This window comes from Sphaerodactylus townsendi, linkage group LG06, assembly GCF_021028975.2.
Source record: "Sphaerodactylus townsendi isolate TG3544 linkage group LG06, MPM_Stown_v2.3, whole genome shotgun sequence".
Taxonomy (NCBI): Eukaryota; Metazoa; Chordata; class Lepidosauria; order Squamata; family Sphaerodactylidae; genus Sphaerodactylus; species Sphaerodactylus townsendi.
The window spans coordinates 27154645-27176152 of record NC_059430.1 but is presented as its reverse complement, the minus strand read 5'-3'; the positions used below and the strand labels follow the sequence as shown (position 1 = coordinate 27176152).

Genomic DNA, 21508 nt, shown 5'->3' with positions numbered 1-21508 from the left:
GATTTATGGACAGATTTATGGAGGAGAAGTCAATCTATGGCTACCAATCTTGATCCTCCTTGATCTCAGATTGCAAATGCCTTAGCAGACCAGGTGCTCGGGAGCAGCAGCAGCAGCAGGCGGCCATTGCTTTCACATCCTGCATGTGAGCTCCCAAAGGCACCTGGTGGGCCACTGAGAGTAGCAGAATGCTGGACTAGATGGACTCTGGTCTGATCCAGCAGGTTAGTTCTTATGTTCTTATGTTCTTATGACCAGAGCATGCAACTGTGGAGCGGAAAAATAAGACATCCCCTGAAAATAAGACATAGTGCATCTTTGGGAGCAAAAATTAATATAAGACACTGTCTTATTTTTGGGGAAACAGGGTATATATATTACTATTCCCCACTAAGGCCACAATGCACCTTCTTCCACATATATTCCTACTGTCTTTGCCTACCACGGCCTCTATTTACATGAATGCCAAGAGGAAGAGAAGGGGGACAGGATTGGACAAGGCACACAATTTGTTTTAAAGCAAGTTCTTCTGTGGCAGAAGAGACCAGGGAGGATCTTTTTGAAGATGGGATGGTGGCTGTCAGCAGCCCCACCTATTTTCTCACACATGTCCCCACTATGTCACTTTTTTCCTCTTTATGCTCTTGGGGCTCTTTCCATTAACATTTTTAGCACTACCTGCTAGACTTGCTATTCATCACCTCCTCCCAAGAACTGAAGTCTTGGAAATGGGTCAGAGATGCACGTCAACGCATGAGCATAGGCGCCAAAGCACCACACAGGGCACAGCCCGCCAATCTCACCAGATGTGGCTGCAGAGGTGTACAGCGAGCTGCGGATAACCCCTTTCACGATAATTCTGTGGCATGCACCTTTTAAAGTTACCTTTAAAAAAAAAAAACCTTTTCCACTCTTCAAACAGGAGAGAGCAGAGAAGAATTAAAACAGAAGGCACAGCCATAATTTGAAGGAGGGGGCGAAATAATGTGTAACTGGTGTCATGCACTCATCTTGGGGTAGCAAAACTGGCATCTTGCAAACAGAAATGTGTAATAATTGATGGAAGGTGTCAAGCAATCATCCTTGGGTAGCAAAACTGGGATTCAGGAAACATGGTTCTGCTGGGTTGGGGAGAGTCCCCTTTCCTTTCACCCCCTTCCCCCTGAGAGGGGGTCACCAACGGCACCGCCTCTCCCCGGCTACCTGGGGGTCACCCTGGCTAAAGCCACGCCCTTCGGTCTCACCTGCGTCCCGACCACCACGATCTGCGGCAACTGGATGATGTCGGCGCCCACCGTGTTGAAGACGTCCTGCAGCTTGTTGATGACCGGGATCAGCGCCTCCATGGCGGCGGCCGCAATGAATGGACGAGGACGAGGCGGCAGGGAAGGGCGCTCACTCGGCCGCCCTCCCCGCCCTGCCGCGGACGACCATTGGCACCGGCCCGCTCCCAGCAGGCCACGCGCAGCCACCTCCTCACGCGCCGCGGCGGGGAAACCGGCGCCGCAAGGCACGGCGGGAATTGTAGTGCAGGGAGTTGAAGGACGGATATGCGCGGCCACTCCCCCTAGAGGATGCTTGGGGAACATCCATACCCCTGAACGGCATGACCAGAATCCACCTGATTCTTTTTATAAGGACCAGTCAATGCAAGCTTTCCAGTTCACCATATCTCTTCATCAGTTACAAACTCTGAAAACCATAGAGGAGCGCCATAGGAAGCAGACATCCTCTGGGGGAAAGTAGGCAGGCGAGTTTAGAGAATAATCCTAAACAGGCCTAATCAGACTCCTACTCAGGTCTATTCAAGGGTTATGCCTAGAAATGTGTTTTTAGGATTACCCTGCTTCTAACCCACTAGGGGATCACTCCTGTCATTCTTTTTTTTTCTCTTTTCTTTTTTTTTGCCAGCTTATGTAACCTCTATATGTGGGTTCTGTGGGGCAGAACTTGAAAGGAATTGCAAAGAACTAAATTTAAAACAAAATGGTTTACTTCCTTAACAAATAACACTTTTAACATTAACATTTAACATTAACAATTTACAGTCCTTTTAGGTTGCATTTCAAGTCCTTTTATTTACAATCTACTGATAATGCCAAGTCCAGTTCTTCCTGCTGGTGGTTGGCTTATGAAGACTTCAGAGGCTTGGTGAATGGGTTCCAAGATGATGAAGGTCCTCCAAAGAACTCCCATCAACTACATACATAGCAAGCCCTTAAACAAGGTGTAAAGCGCGTATAAAGAATTAAATCAAGGTCCCAGCCTGGTAGCCTTGCTTCCTCCAACTTCAGTTTTTGCAACCTTCTGCTGCTTTGAGTCTCCACCCCTTTCTGGGTCAACCCATTATGGACATAGGGGTTACACTTACTCATGGTGTAGGGTTTTCAAGGCAAGAGACACTCAGAGGTGGTTTGCCATTGCCTGTCTCTGCTAAGGAATCATGGACTTCCTTGGAAATCAAGCTGACCTTGCCTAGCTTCTAAGATCTGGTGAAATTTCACTGCCATAATTAAAACTCAAGAATGGAAACTTTTCCGTTGCTCTTTGGGCTATTCTGCAGTAGTTAATTCAGGATAATAATTTCCACCTCATGTTTCCCTTTCCTTTGGTTACCACTTCCTCTATATTGATTTTAATTTGAATATATTTGTTGTTCTTCACAAGTAATGAAGGCAGTTAACACAGTAGGGCAGGAGCAGAGCAAGACAACATCAAAATGGTCGTCAGGGTTGCCAATTCTGACTTGGGAAATTCCTGGAAACTTGGAGGCAATGCTGGAGAAGGTGAAAGGGAAAGAGGGAAGGAGGCAGATCACCTGTAGGGTGGTAATCTTCAGGACCATATAAGGCCAAAATTAAATGGAAGCTTGTACACTCAAATTCTCATGTGCACTGGGAATATATGTGGTTCAAGAAGAGGGGTACTTGTCTAAATTTATCCCAGGGCAGCTCCCTAGAGCAATTTCAAGCTGGAAAAATGGTATAGAGGAAGGGTCAAACTAGGGTTACAACTTCAGATTGGGAAACTCCTAGAAATTTGGGTAAAGCCTGGGAAGAGTGGGGACCTCAGTAGGGAATAAAGCCATAAAGTCCACCCTCCCAAGCAGCCCTTTTCTCCAGGGCAACTAACCTCTCTAATCTGAAGATCAGATGAGATCTCCAGGCCCCACTTGGAGGTTGGCAATCTGAATAAGTACCCTTTGAACACCAAACTTTAAAACTAATCTAGTCCACACACACCTGAGAACTGAATGTACCAAAACACGTGGAGTTTCTGACAGAGGACTCCCCACACATAACATCAACTGTGATAGAGATGGTTTCCATCCAGGCTAGGCAAGTGACTGCTTGGGCTGCTCAGTTAAAACACCACTGTACTATAGAAGTTTAGCTCATTCCCAGCCATTGGCAGTATGGATGGCGGAAGGCACGGCCACTTGGATCCATGCTGCCACCGGTCACGACTAAATTGAGTGGTTTGGCTCAGACTGGGCCAGCAGCAGTGTGGGAGGAAGCAATACATTAGCCTTACCAGGTTACCTAGCTACCTCCCACACATTGTCTGCTACCCTGGAACAGCAAGAGAGAAGAACTCGGGGATTGGCATGATGTAATTTCCAGTTCAGCAAGTGGAAGTGATATCATAACATCAGCAACACTCTAGGAATGTCCTAAATTGCTATAGTTTTTACCATAGATATTGGGGGGAGTCCAAGATTGTCACTGAAGTTGTGACATCACTTTCATTCACTCCACCAGAAGTGATGTCAAGCATCTACACCAAGGTCATCTGCTAGGCTCTGTCTCATAGTTTTTAAAGGTTCCAAGCCCAGGGATGGTAACCTTACAATGTATGTACCTTGGTGCAGGGGGGAAGTGACAAAATAACTTCAACAGCCCCTGACTTGGGAAAAGGCAGCACTGCTTTACAGTGGTTCCTTCATATCCATTGTGTAGGAATTGTGAGTGATGGCACTCCTTGTCTGGTAGTTTTTTCTGGGGTGTCAAAAGGTTCCGGTCCCTGTGCTTTGCAAGCTCTACATGAAGCTGCTGGGAGAGGGCAGCAGAGGATATATCCTGATAACGACCTTGCCTTTCCTCAAATCCTGTTGCTGCCTTTTAGCTTTAAAAGGGCCCAGCTATTGGCCACAGTGTTGTGGATGCCCAATTTAAAACCAGAATTGCCCTTAAACAAACGTCTTTAATTTAATAGCAGGTAAAACAAAGTCTCCAGAGCTGGAAGTTTTAAACAAAACAGCATCAATAATGAATTACATTTAATAATAATGAAGTCAGGGTGAAAGGAGAAGCAAATATCCTCAATCTCTGGGATCTCTCTGCTCATTCACTCAGGAAGGGCTGGGTACTTGACAAGGCCTCTCTTTTTTATAGATTCTGAAAAACATTTTTCCCTCATGACAGCAGAAGCCTTATAAACAGTGCAAAGCAAAAGACCTGTGATAGAAAATGGCCTTCTCACAGCCTCACAGGGTATCTTCTTGGGAACTCCCTCTGCCACAGAAATTCTCCACCCCCTCAGAAAAATAAAAACCTTAGCTTCTTCCTTTTTTCTTGGATGAATCACCTTCCTTTTGTCCTGTTATCAGGCAACTACCCACCCAGCTGCTGCTGCTGCTGCTGTTTCTTCTTCTTGCCATCAAAACACATCTAATTTATGAAACTTCATAGGGTTTGGAGGTGTTTTGCCATTGCCTGCCTCCATGTCACAATCACTTGCCAGGGTTGACCCTGCTTAGCTTCTGAGCTCTGATAAGATCAGGTTAGTCTTGGACTATCCCTCACTTGGGACAGGAGGACTCTTCTGAAATGCCTTCTATTTCAGTGAGGTGGGGGAAAGCTGGGAGAGGATTCTTTGCTGTTGGGCAGAAGCAAGTGGGTGCCCAGAAAACATACTACCGGTAGCAGGTACCATGGCACCCATAGGCATCGCCGCCTTAGTGGACTAGAACCCACTTCATCAGGTGCATTTAGTGTTATCTGCCTGCAGATACACATACAGTGGCAAAGTGCAAAAATGTCAACAGTGGAATCAAAAGAGAAAAGACTACTGACAGCAGAAGCCCCAGGTGATTAACTGAATCTTCCTAAACTTGCTATTCTAATTTAACCCCTCTAGTGTGAGAGGAAATAATTGTCTTGACTGGGGTTCCATGCAATGGTGTCCACGTCTTCGGTGACTTCTGATGCAGCAGTTTTTGTCTGGTGGCAGTACTGATGGCTAGAGTCACTGCTGGGCTTGCCAACATTTGGGGTCTAGGGGTCGCTTGGAATTAGAACTAATGTCCAGACTCCAGAGATCAGCCCCCTGGAGAGAATGGCAGTTTTGGAGGCTGAGAGGCTCTATTATATTATATTCCGCTGAGTTTCTTTCCTCGCCCCAAGCCCCACCGGCCCCAGGTTCCACCCCTGCCCCCCCCCACCGCCCCCAGGAATATCACAGATCCGAGAAGCCACCATCAACCTTAGAATAAACTACCAGCTGAGAGGGGGCTTTATATTGCAATAGAAATAATGATCTGTACCCAGCGTGAAACCATACAGAGGTCCAGAATTAGGCGGTTGGGATCTGATGAGTCTGAGAAAGCTGAGGGAGGGGGACAGAGTTTTGGACATTTTACCTACATCAGCACTTTCTCATTCGGGACTCCAGGAAACACTGGCAACATTCAGCGGGCTGCTAAACCCGGGCTGGCTCTCCTGCAGGCAGTCTGCAAACCTTTCGTTGGTGGCCGTCGAAATCCCCCTTGGTTGGGGCTCCTATATGCATAGCGGAGACACTTTTAGGTTTCATTTTCATTTACGTTTCATTTTCCGGGAGGAGGGAATGGAAACTCTCCGGAGCCTGGGGTCTTCCCCCGGCTGGGTTAGAGAGGACAGAAGCAGCTGCGCTTTTGCTTGGAAGAGCTGCTGGGTGTATAGAGAAACAGGTACGGGGGTGGGAGGGCAGGATTTGTAGGGTCCTAAGCAGTGGTGGGATTCAAATAATTTAATAACCCGTTCCAGTGGTGGGATTCAAATAATTTAACAGCTGGTTGTTTACAAGCACCATTTTAACAACCGGTTTCTGCCGAAGTGGTGCGAACCTGCTGAATCTCACCACTGGTCCTAAGCCTATCCAGGCAGACACTGAATGCTTTGTGGGTGTGCCCAGGATTTACCCAGCCTGCAAAGCACCAGGTTATAAAGAGGAACAAGGGTGATCTACTTAACTTCGTTCCTTATCTCTCATTCTAAGAATCTGAGATTACCGGGCATGAATGGAAGGAACCATTCGAAGAAACCAGGTTAGCCTATGGCTGTCCAGGTCAGGACTTAATGGGCTTAGAAGGGTGTACTTCTGTTTTGGACTGCAAAACTAGATTTTGGATCCCAGCTGCTGTTGACAACAGCTTATCACCAATGCAACCACAATGGCCCCATATTTCCTTGTTCTTTCTCCACCATTTTCTTTCATTTTGTCCTGGCTACCCTGCTTTGTTCTTCAGGGTTTCTCAATGTGATGCCTTCTCTTTAACTCCACCCTTGCCCCAAAGTTGGTTTGCTTTCTGTGCTGTACACCATGTGACTCCCAAAGAACTCCCAAAGAGTTTGCAAAGCTTGTAATTGGAATGTGGCCAATTGCAGATGTGGTGCTGACTTGTCTCTTGCTTGCCTTTCAGGCTTTCCTGTTGATCAGTGGGCCCTCCAAACACTGCCCAGATGGAGCTGAGAGATTATCAGTGGGAAGTCATTGAGCCTGCCCTAGAGGGCAAGAATATAATTATTTGGCTGCCAACAGGGGCTGGGAAGACCAGGGCAGCTGCATACATCTGTAAGAGGCACTTGGAGAACCAAGAAAAGAGCAAAGTCATTGTGTTAGTCAACACGGTAAGGACAAAGAAATGTGGGTTGACAAGAATCCCATTCCAAGAGACAAGCCTTTGGTGTTACTACTTCTGCATTATTCCTTGCCCTGCTAGGTTCCTCTTGTGGATCAACACCTGAAGAATGAGTTCAGCTCCCTAAAGAACCTTTTCCAGGTTACTGCTATCAGTGGAGAGAGCAGCCAAAGACTGTGCTTCTCAGAAGTAGTGGAGATGAATGATTTGATCATCTGCACAGCCCAAATCCTACAAAATGCCTTCCAGAGCCAAGAGGAGGAAATGCATGTGGAGCTGACAGGTGAGTGTGTAGTTGGTGTGTGTGTGTGTGTGTGTGTGTATGTGCTTGTGTGAAGATGTTTAACTCACCCCATTGGGAGAGATTTGTGATGGCAGAACATTTGCCTCAATAGTCCTTTGTGAATTCAGGAGAATGTTGCCTGGGTCATCCTAGCTCTTGCATTATCATCCACAACGTATTCAGCCACTAATATATCACAGGCCTTTTGCACACTTTTGACCTCCTCAATAAAGTGTACATTATCTTTGGCTCAGATTCTCTGTTGCACGTGTTTCCCCCTCTTCAGAAATCACCATGCCACAGGTCAGAGAAGCTCCACAAGAGTGGGCAAAGCATGATTTCCCCCCCCCCCCCCGCCTCTGCATGGAAAGTGGAGCAGAGAGGTATGCGTTTTGTTTCCTTCAGCCTTTCTGCTCCTCCTTGCCTTCTCTGCCCACCCAGGAGCAGTTTCACTGACATATCTGGAGTATCAATAGGGCCCCCTTTTTAATGCTTTTATAATTTTTTGTATAATACCCTTACCTTTTTAGGTTCAGGGCACTTTCAGGACCCAGGAGCGATCAATCAAAGGGATGGCTATTTTTTTAAATAAGTAACAGGCAGCAAATAGCCACCCAAACCCAGAAGCATTCTCCTCAAGAAGCAGGGAAAATAGCAGCTGGGCATGGGGGAAGCATCGGGGCAGCTCCTCACCTGTAAACGATGAAGCACAGGGAGATCCTATTGCAATGCACACAGCTGTGCCAAAAAAGTAAGTGCACAAAGGGCCACAGTTGTACAAAAGGAAGACAACTCTGCATGTAAAACAACTCCCCTAAAAATATTATGCATTAAAAAAAAGATTTTTGGTATTGGACATAACTGCAATACTTTTGTAAATTTAAGACAACGTCCTACTCTTTTTTTCCTGATATCACTCCTGTGTTTAGTGTTTGAGTAAATATTGTCTTGTGATTGAGTAAATATTATATACTTGGGCTTTTCACAGCCACCAACTTTGTTATTACTATGTAAGCAGAATCCTGTGTCATAGTGACTTGCACAATACATGCTTCTTCCACAAAGACTCATCTTCCTTAGAAGGTATTTGAAAAACTTTGAAAAACCTGGCCCTCAGCCTTTGAAAAGTGTCTGCTGCTGACCAAAATTCACCTGGCCATCCCTTGCCCTACAAAACGTATCACAAAGAATGCAAAGAATGTAGCATTCTACAACAGAACTTGCCCACCTTCATTCTAAAAAAAACTCAGGTCTAGTCTTTGGAGCAACAGAAAACAAGCTTGCTCCCTCTTTAATATGACATCTGTGATGGATTACACGTCTCTAAGGTAAGTGTGTAACCAACAAGAGCCAACATGACTGGAAAGAGTTAAGTAGCAAGAGCTAACTTCTAATTGGCTGGAGGAGAAAGTGGGGTGCTGAAAAAAATGGTGGGAATGATTAGCTTTGGAGGCAGAGGCTGAGAGGGCCTCTCTGAACTCTGAGGGTGCTAATCTTACTGAGGAAACGCGTCAGACAGACAAATGGCTGCTCTGGTATAGACTGCTGTTCCCTAGATGTAGTCAAAACCCAGACACACACAGGGATTGTGATTTTCTTTGATGGGAAGGGAACTTTGAAGTGAAGAGGCAGTGAGGCTTCTCAGGCAGAGCCCAAAGAGGGAAGGATTATTCTTCCGAGAGTCAGAAATGTCAGTGCAGTGTTTTGCACTCATTCCCTAGTTCAGTGCTTATCACACACCTTCCAGGCCTCTGCCCCTCCTCATCAGACCCTTGCTCTGTCCAGAGAAGAAATTAAAAATCAGTTGGGGCTGCTATTATATGGATTCCACAGAGGGAGGTCTGTTACATACTGTGCAGTGAGAAGGGAATGTTTAGTGGGGCATATGGAGCATGGACAAGTTCCCCAGTTGTGTGTCTGGGTTTCTACCTTTCGTCATCACCTTGCAGATTTCTCCTTGCTGGTGATTGACGAGTGCCATCATACCCACAAGGACAGCACCTACAACAAGATCATGCAGAACTACCTGGAGCGCAAGCTGAAAGGCCAGCGGAACCTGCCGCAAATCGTTGGGCTCACAGCCTCGTTGGGCACTGGAGGTGCCAACTCGTTGAAGGAAGCCCAAGAGCATATCCTACAGGTGAGGCCAGTAGAAGATATTTGGTGCAGATGTTGCAGACACCTCCTCTTTTCACCACTTCCCCTTCTTAGGGAATTCCTTTTAGTGATATGAGGATGCCAAGTCTTATTTTAGCCACGGTCTGTGTCTCAAATGCTCATGTATTTGGCACTACCCTTTCCAGATTTGTGCCAACCTGGACACTGAAAAAATCATGTCCTCTGATAAATATAAGTTCTACCTTAACGATCGTGTCCAGCAACCCAAGAAGCAGTATGATCTGACTGAAGAACGGCCCCTGGTAAGTGCTTCCTAAAACTGCATGGTGAGTGCGCTATAAGAGAGGACTCTGTCCTTGTTGAGTCTGTAGCCATATTTGGAATCTGGAAGAGGTGTAGTAGGAGCCACAACAAAATGGCAGATGCGGGTTGGGACCTGTCACAAAATGGTTGCCCTGAAGACTGTCTAATCACAACGTCCTGGGAGGTTCAGCACACTATTAGGTGGTTCCAAGCCAAGCATCCTCTCACAATGGAGGCAGCTGATTCCAAGCAGGTGTTCCCTTCAGACACAAAGTAGATGCTTCCTCGGCTCTTCTGAAGCCTTGCGTATTCTGGAAAAGTGAAAGAACGCCTCGTTGCTTAGGGGGTGAAGCAATGGGCACTAGGAACTACACTAGGGGGTGACCTGGTACTACAGACACCATTTTAAGTATCATTAGGTTAGGAGATTAAAGGAATAGAGACATCATGATGGGAAGGTGACATGGGAACTCTTAAGCAACATACCATGTGCCCATGTGATGTTGTAGAAAAGGACTTGCCCTGATTTCTCCTCCCCAGGATCCCTTTGGTGCAAAGATCAAGGAGATCATGTCAGAGATCCATACTTACCTGAATGTGCCTGACTTAACTACATATTTTGGCTCTCAGATATATGAGCAACGCATTGTGGAGCTTCAGAAAGAAGGTAATATTAAAATGAAAGCTTTGCAGAACATTGATGCCAGGGGGTTATCTTTAGTTTTGCATGTGCTAGAAGTGGGTTATGTGTTTTAAAAATAAATGAACAGCTTTCCCCCTAATTGGGTAGATATAAGGTCCCCTCCTCATTGTGCTCTTTGAGGAAACCAGTTGCTGACCTTTAGTAAACATGTGAAAATCAGTCCAAGAGGTGTTTGTTTTTACCTGAAAACCATTTTTTCTGCACAAGGTCATATCTCCAAGTGATCTTCAGAACCATGCATAAGGAACTTTTGCTTATGTATGCATACTTTACCTCAGGAAAATAACTGTCCATTTATAAGAGAGGATCATTAAGGATCAATGGAAAAGCTAATCTGATTGATAGCAGGGATGACCTCTTGTTTCTGCTCTGTTGGCAGGAGCGGAAGGATTCTGCCGAAAGACCCGAGTATGTGCCTTGCACCTGCGTAAATACAATGATGCCTTGCTGATCAATGACACTGTGCGTGTGATTGATGCCTTCCGAACTCTGGAGGAGTTTTACCAGCTGGAGAGAGCTATGAAGGAGCTACAGGATCCAACTGAGCGCTACCTGGTTGATATCTTTGACCGTAAGCTGGACTATATTAAGAATGGCAACAGGACTTTTTGATCTTTTGGTTGCGATCAAAGGTGGGAATGTTGGCAAGGGAGAAGAGGTCTCCAACAATGGTTGGCACATGAATGGAATACTTTGAGGAAATGCTCTCATGCTACCTGGTGTACTCCACTTAGTGGCTTAAATATTGATTTATTTATGCCTGCTCTCCAGATTCCTATGCGTGCTCTCCAGATTCCTGCTTAAGGCAGCTTGCTGTTAAAATAAGAATAAATTATCAGGATAAAAATAAAGAAGCTAAGGCCAGGGATATAAAACTATCCATAAAATGAACCTCAGACCCATAAAACAGCTGGAAAAATAAAATGCCTTATTAAAAGCCTGGGTAAAAGAGAAATGTTTTGATGGCATTGAAAAGACCACATTCGAAAGGAAAGGTGCCATCACAAAAATGTCCTGTCTCTAGACACCACCTGTCTCACCTATGAAAGTGGGAGGCACAGAAGGCAGGTCTTGCGGGGCAGATCATTGGTGGGCTAGGCAGTACAGGAGAAGATGGTCCTTCAAACATTTTGATGTAAAGTCTCTTACGGCCTTGGTGATAAGAACCAGCATGTTGAATTGTGCCTAGAAACAAATGAGTTGCCACTCCGTATGACTTGATTTCTGTGTACTTGATTAAGAGCAATGAAATAACGAAGTTAACTAGGCTGATCTGTCAGAGCTGATGCGAAGTCTTGTCGGTGGTGTTGTGTCGATGATGGCCTGTTTACACATGCCTATGACCGCTTGATGTGATAGTTGTCAAGTGATGAAAACACACGCACAAAACAGCTCAGAAAGCATTTCAATTTGTGATGAGCAAATTCACTGCTCTTGTTATTTTTACAGTTGTGTGTGAATACATGGAAAGTCAGCTGCTCTCAACATAATTGCACTTGCTCCAAAGACCCCCCAGGCACTGGGGATGGGAACTGACATGAGAAAGGGGCAGTGGCATCTCCTCCCACCACAGTTCCCCACTGTATCTTGTCTTTCAGGGAACAAGGAACACCTCTTGGCCGTAGCTGAAGATGCACGCTATGAGAATCCTAAACTTGGTAAATTGCAACAAGTCCTCCAGGACCGGTTCCAAGCGGACAGCGACTCACGGGGCATTGTGTTTGTCCGGACACGCCAGGGTGCTCATGCCCTATACCAGTGGGTAAAGGATAATGTTGATCTGCAACAAAAGGCGATCAAGGCTGGTGTCCTGACTGGGGCTGGGTACAGCAACCAGACCAAACACATGACCCAGGTAAGGGTTAGTACCTCGAATCGTACCTGGAAACTACTTGGTAAACAGTGCAGTGACTGCAGAATAGATTCAGTATACATACTCCACCTAGCTTTCTCCCTAGTGCTCTAGAAATGTTTGGCTGTTTTTGCACAGCTCAATAACAGTTAAACTGTTAAAACACCATCCCTAGGGTGCTGTTCGCACAGCAGGTACTACTGCATCACAGCAGCATTGTGCTTGTGCTGCCCAAGCAGCACGAAAACGCCGCTTTTGAACCTCACTTGGGGAGCGAGGTTTTTCAAAAACGGCATCTTCCACCCGCTGCTGTGCGAACAGCGGGTGGAAGGCGGTGTTTTCCCAGCGGTGGCAGTCCCAAACGCCTCCATACCTCCTTCTGACTTCCATCGCTCTGTGGAGGCCAGGGGACACGCCTCCTGGCCTCCATCCCCGCAGTCATTGCTCTGGCCATGGGGGCTTGTCCCCTGGCACCCACAGAGCAATGGAAGCCAGGAGGAGGTAAGGAGCCATTTGGGATGATGTGCGGCCATGCGGAGCCTGCTCTGGCATGAACCATGCTGATGCAGCCCCGCTGCTCTGGCTGTGCAGAAACAGCCTAAGTCTTTACCTGTTTTCCATGTCTTTGCCTAAACCCTACATGAATTTCAAGATACTCTCAGTTGATCTTGGACATCACAGGAGATTATAGGGTAAAGGTCTGTTCACTATTCATTTATTTTAATGTTTCTACCCTTCCTTTTCTTCCACTGGGGTCGGGGGGAATCCTCAAGATGGATCTCCATATAAAATTTTAAAAACTTGGAACAGTAAACCTTAAAGTAATACAATCACATAAAAAGAACCCAGTTCCCCCCAAAAAATTGGTAATGCAAATCCATACGGAAGTCAACCTGAAGACTCTCAATGCTTGGTAAAACTGATTTTGTCTTCTGAAAGTCCCAATAGAATTGTAGACCTTTCTGGGGAGAGAATTCCATGAGGAATGGCCCACCCTAAAGACCTTTCAATCACAAGCCTTGTGTTTGGGGATAAGAGAGGGAGAAATGCTTTCACCCCAAGATCTCAACAAGCTTTTATACCTAGACCTCACCACGGGTGTTTCTTCCAGCATGAGCAGCAAGATGTCCTCCATAAGTTCCGCAAGGGGCAGCTCAATCTGCTGTTCTCCACCAGTGTAGCCGAAGAGGGACTGGACATTCCTGAATGTAACATCGTTGTCCGTTACGGACTGATGACCAACGAGATTGCCATGATGCAGGTCAGTCAGCTCTGTTCTCTGAAGGACCTGACTTTGTTGGATTTCACTTTACCTGCTGTCATAAAAAGACAGGTAGTGATTAATAGATCTTTGGAGGAAATGCCATTGGACTTTTGAGTTCCCAAGGGCAAGGTGGAAGGTTACTAGGACTGGTGAGGGTGAAGATGGGCTGGAATGTCTAGGGATAGACTCAGATGATCCTGTTTGCACCTGTTTAGGCTAGAGGCCGTGCCCGTGCCTCCAACAGCATCTGCTCCGTCTTGGCCAAGGCCAACAGCAAGGAAGTAGCCCGTGAACAGCTCAATGAGAACCTGGAAGTCTTGATGGAGAGAGCTATTGAGAGGGTGCAGAAGATGCCCTTGTGGGAATACAGTCAGACGGTAAGAGGATCTCCTGGAAAAAGAACACTTCAGGAGGTGATAGAAGATACACAGAAGAGTGGCAGAGGTCCTTAGGGAGCTAATATTGCTTACCGCTGGAAAGGTCACAAACAACATAGGGAAAAACACAACTGCTATGAACTCCACATGGTTGGGTTGTGTCATTTTACAGAACGTAGGAAGAGTCACAGTTTTGAACTTTCTCTGCATTCAGGAATGGAGCAAATTAGGGGGGTAAGCTAGGAAATCTGTCCATGAAATATTAACTTTCTGCATACAGGATTTTTAAAAAAACCAAATGAGACAACATGTAAGCGACCTTCCTACTTTTATCCTGAAGTTGCACCTTTAAGTCTATAATGCTTTATTTATTCAGTTATTAGACTACTCTGCCCTGTTTGCACAGGCTCAGAGCAGTTTACAACAGAATTCCTCATAGAGATACAACAAAATGAAATATTCATATAAAATAACATATAGTATTCCATCATGGCACCTTTAAAAAAATAAAATCCATTGAAGGATGGGATGGTCCACTTTAATTTATGCATGTTTCATTGATTTTAAACATCAGAAAGCATGAAAGGAAGGGGGAGGGGAGGGCAGCTAAAAATAAATAGATACCAATCACTGTCCCCAACTGTAGGCCTGGTGTAGCTCTGTCTTGCAGACTCTGAGACTAGGACCAGGGGTAATGGGTTCAAGGTGAAGGAAAAGAGATTCCACCTAAACATCAGGAAAAAAAACTTCCTGACAATAAGGGCTGTTCGAGAATGGAATGCACTATTGTGGAGTATGGTAGAGTCTCCTTTGGAAGTTTTCAAACAGAGGCTGGATGACCATCTGTCAGGAGTGCTTTGACTGTGTGTTCCTACGTTGCAGAGGGTTGGACTTGATGGCCCTGGGGGTCTCTTCCAACTCTATCATTCTATGATTCTGTGACTGTGAAGGATCCTGCAGGTGAGCTGCTATTATTCCTACTTCATAGTTGGAGAACGGTGGCTGAGAGTGACTTGCTCCAGAGGCTGATAGCAATTGAAGTAAGAGTTAAAACGTATTTCCTGGGTAGTGCTGCTTATCAACACTGAAAACAGTTGTCAGAGAATGGAAGCTGCAATTTAATAGATGACTTCACATGAAACTGCTTTTTCCTGTGGGTGGGATAGAAGAAGGAGAAGTGGGAGGTGTTGATCTAGTAATGTTGAGCAGAGAAAAGCATGGATGCTTTAAAAACAATCCATGTTTCCTGGAAATGCAAAATACACTCGTCCCACCCCCACCCCATACTTGCCCTGTCTTAGGCCCCTTCCGCACACGCAAAATAATGCGTTTTCAAACCACTTTCACTACTGTTTGCAAGTGGATTTTGCTATTCCGCACAGCTTCAAAGAGGACTGAAAGCAGTTTGAAAGTGCATTATTCTGCATGTGCGGAAGGAGATTTCGATTGCTCAGGCTAGCCTAATCTTGTCAGATCCCAGAAGCAAACTACAGTCAGCTCTGGTTAGGGTGTGAATGGGAGACCACCAGAAGAAACCAAGGTTGCTACATGGAGACAGGCAATGACAAACTACCTCTTGTCGTGTGCCTTGAAAACGGTACAAGGTGACCATAAGTCAGTTGTAACTTGACAGCACTTTCCACCACAACTTCTTCCTTCCAACAGATTGCAAAGCTTCAGCATGAGGCTGTGGTGATGCGCAAGATGCGAGAACTTCAATGTGAGGAGCGACGCCAGCAACACGATCCAGACCTCATGCGTCTCTACTGCATCAACTGCAACGAGGCAGTCTGCCATGGCTCTGACCTGCGCACAATAGAGAAAACTCACCGTGTAAATATCAACCCCAACTTCAGGTGAGGAAAGATGAAACGTCCGGAAATGTCATGCTATTGGGCTCTCCAGTTTGCTTCCCAATGGCTTGCAAGGAGGCAGAGAGGGAGATCCTATTGGAAAAGAGGAGTTTGGATTTATACCCTGCTTTTCTCAGCTGGAAGAAGTCTCAAAGCAGCTTACAAACTCCTTTCCCTTCCTCTTGCCACAACAGACACCTTGTGAGGCAGGTGGGGCTGAGAGAGTTCTGAGAAAAACTGTGTCCAGCCCAAGGTCACCCAGCAGCCTTCATGTGAACGAGAGGGGAAACAAATCCAGTTCACCAGATGAGAGTCTGCCGCTCATGTGGAGGAGTGGGAATCAAACCTGGTTCTCCACATTAGAATTCACCACTCTAAACCACCACACTACGCTGGTGCATGATGTGTGCGCCTGTGGCCATGTGGAGCTTCACAACATACAACACAAAGCGGCAGGAAAGGCACTTTGCTTTAGCACCTCCTCTCTATCACTTTTGAATAAAGGGAATATTTCAATAGATCACTAATCTCAGTGCATTTTGAGTCCTTAGATGCTTTAGCAATACCCAATACAGTTCAAAGTTGCCTTATGGATCAATGGAAAGTTCATGGAGTCCAGCAGTGCACAGATAGCCTGATGTCTTTGGGAAGCTTAGAAGATGAATAGGGAAGTGGCTTTTCTACTTTCCCCTCATCATCTGATTTCAAGGGCACAAAACAGCAATTTTATGCAAAGGTTTGATCTACCGTATATACTCGAGTATAAGCCGACCCGAATATAAGCCGAGGCACCTAATTTTACCACAAAAAATGGGAAAGCTTATTGACTCAAGTATAAGCCTAGGGTGGGAAATGCAGCAGCTACTGGTAAATTTCAAAAATAAAAATAGATACCAATAAAATTACATTAATTGAGGCATCAGTAGGTTAAATATTTTTGAATATTTATTTCAAAGAAAAACAGTAAACTAGCTCTGTAAGCCCACCTGGAATAATGGCCAAAGTAACTTGAGAAGACTTTGCCAATATATACTCGAGTATAAACCAACACGAGTATAAGCTGAGGGGGGATTTTTCAGCATAAAAAATGTGCTGAAAAAGTCGGCGTATATATGGTAATTGTAATCGCTAACAGCCATTTTGTGGAAGTGTCCACCATGAACTTGCCTGTCCCATTGTAAGATTATTTATTTTATTCCATTTATATGCCACAAATACCCTTGTGGGATGCCATTAAGCCAGTGGTGGCAAACCTATGGCACGGGTGCCAAGGGTGGCACTCAGAGCCCTCTCTGTGGGCATGCACAGAGTGCCCCCCCCCCCCCACATCTAGGCTGACTTGGGCCGCTGGGCTTGATTATTAGCATTAAACCTAAGACCCAGTTTTGGGGAAGCAGTGTAGGTAACCCTGTTAAGCTCTGTTAAACCCAACTGATTTTCATGCAAAGAACCTGGGAGTAAGCTCGGTTGCTGGCAATGGGGCTTGCTCCTGAGTAAACCCTCCTAGGGTTGTGATTCACCCGTTGGAAGAGTTGCACGGTTGCTTCAAAGCAAAGCCACCGACTACCACCAAGCTTACTCCCAAGCACACACGCCTCGGAGCCAACTGTTTTTTCTGAACTAAAACCTCAGTATTCAAGTTAAATTGCCATGTTGGCACTTTGCGATAACTGGGTTTTGGGTTGTAGTTTGGGCACTCGGCCTTGAAAAGGTTCGCCATCACTGCATTAAGCTGATGCCCATCGGACTATTCTGACAATGAATTTCCTATATGAAATGTACATGGCCTAAAGGATGCCTGCCTTAGACCTGAACTTAAAAGTATTTATACGTACAACAGGGGAGCCACGAGGACAAACCTCCTCTCTTCTTGCTTATCCTACCCACTGCTCTGTCCTCCTTCCCCAAATCTCCCCTCCAAACCTCCTATCACTTTTGCTTTATCCACAACCCCTCCCTCCATTGCTTCTTTTTAAAAAATGCCTGTGTATGGAGTTACTAGATAACCTCATAATGCCAAACATGATCATAAAGATCCCAGTCATCATTTCTGGTGACATTCTTCTCTAGTCCTTTGGGAGTTCTTCTGCAGAAACCAAAAAGCTTCCAAGTTTGGGTTCTTAAAATAAACTCTTTTTTAAAAGTTTGCCAAACTTAAAACCCCAGGTTTATAGAAATATGCCCCCTTTTCTGTATCTGCCCTCATTGTGTGGATTCTTTAAAAAATGCACTCTGGGGGCCCATTTAGAATGTAATATATGGTGTATGTATGAGTGTCCTGGGCAGTAGGAGTCTGGGATGTAATGTGTACAGCAAGCGTGTCCAACTCTGGCCTTCCAGATGTTCATGGACTATGATTCTCATCAGCCCCTGCCAGCATTCTGATGGGCTGATGAGAATTGCAGTCCATGAACATCTGGGGGGCCAGAGTTGGACACCCCTGATCTAGAGTGTAGGATTCTCAGAAGAAAAAGATCCCATGCAGGGCTGGCTATGTAGCTAAGCTATCCAAGCAACTGCTTACAATAGTGCATGGGGGCAGAAATCAATTCCCTCCCACCTGTTAGCAGCCTAGGAAGCAACTGGCATTGCCTCTACTTCCAGTTTAGTCCAAGTCAGGCATTTGCACCAAAATACCTTAGAACCATGTGACATCACACTTTTCTCCACCTACACTTATGAACCCACCCCCAACCTGGATGTCCACTGAGCAAGTGGTGACCTAGCTGGATTGAGCATTTGGGCCATATTCATCTTGGGAGTTACAGGGATGTCAGGAATAAGACTATGGTTTCTGGTCCTGTGCCAAATAAGGTGTTGCTATTCATCTTCAAACAGACTCTACTACAGAAAGTCACTTGACCGTGTGGAGATTCCTCGTAACTTCAGGGACTGGGAACCAGGCTGCTCCATCAGCTGCAATAAATGTGGGCAGGTAAGCACCCCCAGATTTAAGGCCAGATTTAAGGTTCACCAGCTTTATTTGAGAGAGAAATGTTGGGCGGAGAGGAAGAACAGATTGGGAATGCTGGGGGTAGTGGGATTAGGATCAAGGATGGGGGAGTCAGCCTCACATCCAATTGACCTCTTCTCATTTCACTTGTTCCTTTGGAACAAACTTCCCCCATTTTTTTGACACTAAAGTCTAGAATTTTGGGCCACTCAGCATTTTCCAAGAATCACCAGATCCCAAGATCCCCACAGGCATAGTTTCTAAAGTGGGCCCTGATGGAAGACCTTTCCCATGCTCTTCTCCATTGATAGAACTGTTTTAGGCCAATGGATTTGGAGGACAGGACATGGAGCATATTGCATTATCACCAGAATACGTGAAGGAGGACACAGTAGCAGATATGCCACACCGTGAATCATGAGTTCCAGCCCCAAATAAATGGTCTGAACTCTTAAAGGGAAGTATTCTACTACTGGTCACATTGTGACTGGGGTAAGTTCATTCATGTAGCCAGGGGAGCCCAGGATGCATGAACGGAACCGTTTGCTGCTGCTACTTGCTCTGGATTCTTGGAGTCATGATATAAGACAGAACTTGTACAAAAGGGGAAGTGAGGGAAGAGAACACAGATTCAGACTGCACAGCTGAAAATGTTTTGATAACACTGAAAGGAAGGTGCCAGATGTTAGATCATACACAACTGTGTATCCAAGCACACCTTTTTGTGTCAGGTTTGGACACAATTTGTTCCATAATTGTAGCCTGCGATCCAGTAGTTAAGCATTCTCAAGTCCCTTAATTTCGGCAGACTTAAACACATTTAATGTTATGAGAATGATCAGATAAGTCAATTGTTGCTCCTTCCTCCTTACCTTGTTCCAAGTCCCTGCAGGAGAATCATTAGTAATTTGGGGAAAATACGGGGTTATCCCCGAGGAAATAACCTTTAAAAATCCTGGGTTGTTCTTCTGAAGAACCTTTGGTGGTCACCTCTACCATCTGAGAAGGCTTTATGGATGTCCCATTAGATGTAACTCTCAGTCAGGGACACAGTTGCATCATGTGAGGGTTGTCTTTGTGCCATTTACATAAATACATTTAAAAAAACCCCTTAAAAACTGTTGACTTATCCATTGTTGACATGACTAAATGTGATTCTGTATTCAGATCAAGGTGAGTTCCGATAATCTAAACTCACTGGCTCTGTCCACACAGGCTTGGGGAATGGAAATGATCTACCGAGCAGTCACCCTGCCAATGCTCTCAGTTAAAAATTTCGTGGTGGAAAGCCCAGATGGCAGAAGAACCTACAAGCAATGGAGCAAAGTCACTTTTGCCATTGAGGAGTTTGACTATGTCCAATATTGTGAAACAGTCTTCGAGCTGGACATTTAATGCTCAGAGAAGAAAAGGAAAAACAAGTGTGGAAGAGGCCTAAGATAGCACTGCTGGAGCCGGCCACTTTAAAGGCAGAAAAACTAGACACAAGCTGTGTCAAGGCGTGGCAAGATTAACCAGACAAGGGCCACCATCCTCGGCTTGCCTTCCTTATTTTAGGGTCACTCGCACTGGAATCTGTCTCTGGCTTTGTGACGTAAGTAGGATGAAATCTCAGAAGGAATTTTTCTTCTCTTTAAATTTTTGATAGTTAAACTTTTTAAGGTAGTTGCCATTTCTTTGCTTAAATGTCTGAAGAATGTATTTGTAAATAAGTCTGAGGACTTGTTAAATTGGTTAATTCAAGCAAAGAGAAATTGGTTCCTAGCTGACTGATGTTTCCCAGTTGATGTAACAGTAAAGTCAACTGTGAGAGCGAGGGTTAGAAGTCCATGTCGTATTAACTCGTTAGAAAATGTAAGAAATGACCCGTTTGTTTATTGAGATTGATGAAATTATGTCTTCACGATTTTGCTTTGTAATGTAATAATTTCATATAGCTTAATGAAGCTTAAAACCTGTTACAAAGAACAGAAGTGGACAACAGAACTAAGGCCACAGAGGACAGTCACTGATTTAATGCTGCTTTTATTTTACAGGGTACAAATTTTTAAAGTTTTCAACAATAATTAAAGTGCGTAATTTTACAGTATTCCAGCTCTGACTTGTATGGATCAAATATACATATGTTACAGAAAATATATACAAATATTTTCAAATATTTTACATTCATGTACATATTAAATGAGGGAAAAAAAACCTAACTCCTTTCACAATCTTTAATGTTGCTTTTGTTTCTTTTTTACATTTTTCAATTTGTTGCGAAGCAAAAAATTACAGATTTGAAAAAAAGGACGACAAATGGAACTGAAAAATCAAATTCAATTGTCAAATGAAACACACATTTAAAGTAATATACTAAAGCACTGTATAAGGCTCTGACACTATTAGTTAGGCTTTACCCTGGTTCCACACAAGTATCAATTAAGCATCCAATCCCATAACTTTCAAGTGTGTCAATGAAATTCGTAATATGTTCGGAATGTATTTGTCCATGCAGTTCGATTCTCTTTTCCATATCCTACCTGCTCATAACAGCTCTCACTACCGCAGCTTGTTAGGACTGAGAGAAGGAACATTTATTTGTGGGCAACACCACTGGGGACATTGCATGTGCTTTAAGCAGGGGAAGGGGAGCTTCCAGCTACAACACGTTATAGTAATAATCGGAAGAGACTTGACAAAATTCACACCTTTCCCTCACTTATTTCACCATAAATATTTTATGCATTTTGCAAGGCTTCTCTGTACTCAAGTAAGGTTAGTATTAGCAATTTGATTCTTACCCTCCCCAATAACCTCATTTTAAACAAAACTCCCCTAATTCCTCTGATTCAACAAGAAAAATAAAATTATTTTCATTTGAGAAAGGAAAACTGTCACAATACGAAAGAACAAAGAACT

At 44.8% G+C, this 21508-nt stretch overlaps 2 protein-coding genes across 9 annotated transcripts in view; one reads left to right on the top strand and one right to left on the bottom strand.

Annotated features, from left to right (window-relative positions):
* Nucleotides 1-1470, bottom strand: part of DNM1L (dynamin 1 like) — a 46860-nt gene extending 45390 nt beyond the window's left edge. For 3 of the 7 annotated variants that reach the window (XM_048499499.1, XM_048499500.1, XM_048499498.1), the window contains exon 1: nt 1245-1469. In XM_048499499.1, the coding sequence (XP_048355456.1) occupies nt 1245-1346 (102 nt within the window). In that variant the 5' untranslated portion in view covers nt 1347-1469. Of the gene's footprint in view, nt 1-1244 lie in introns of all 7 variants that reach the window. The other 4 variants (XM_048499502.1, XM_048499501.1, XM_048499503.1 and 1 more) reach the window with 2 other exon arrangements.
* Nucleotides 1471-5825: 4355 nt separating this feature from the next.
* On the top strand, nt 5826-20820 carry DHX58 (DExH-box helicase 58). 2 transcript variants are annotated; one of them, XM_048500299.1, is made up of 13 exons: nt 5826-5950; nt 6683-6890; nt 6983-7184; nt 9134-9324; nt 9488-9604; nt 10146-10272; nt 10688-10879; nt 11907-12163; nt 13272-13421; nt 13640-13801; nt 15467-15657; nt 18493-18589; nt 19823-20820. In XM_048500299.1, exons 2-13 carry the CDS (start codon nt 6723-6725, stop codon nt 20000-20002), a joined length of 2034 nt encoding a protein of 677 aa, XP_048356256.1. In that variant the 5' UTR covers nt 5826-5950; nt 6683-6722; the 3' UTR covers nt 20003-20820. The 2 variants fall into 2 exon arrangements, with proteins under 2 accessions (XP_048356256.1, XP_048356255.1); XM_048500298.1 differs by lacking the exon at nt 5826-5950 and adding an exon at nt 6275-6327.
* Nucleotides 20821-21508: the final 688 nt, after the last annotated feature.

What these genes read in the sequence shown, in the direction of transcription:
- DHX58 (XM_048500299.1), top strand. Translation starts at nt 6,723, where the DNA reads ATGGAGCTGAGAGATTATCAGTGGGAAGTCATTGAGCCTGCCCTAGAG. An exon ending in TCATTGTGTTAGTCAACACG is followed by an intron (nt 6,891 to 6,982) that starts GTAAGGACAAAG and finishes TTGCCCTGCTAG; the next exon opens with GTTCCTCTTGTGGATCAACA. An exon ending in AATGCATGTGGAGCTGACAG is followed by an intron (nt 7,185 to 9,133) that starts GTGAGTGTGTAG and finishes ATCACCTTGCAG; the next exon opens with ATTTCTCCTTGCTGGTGATT.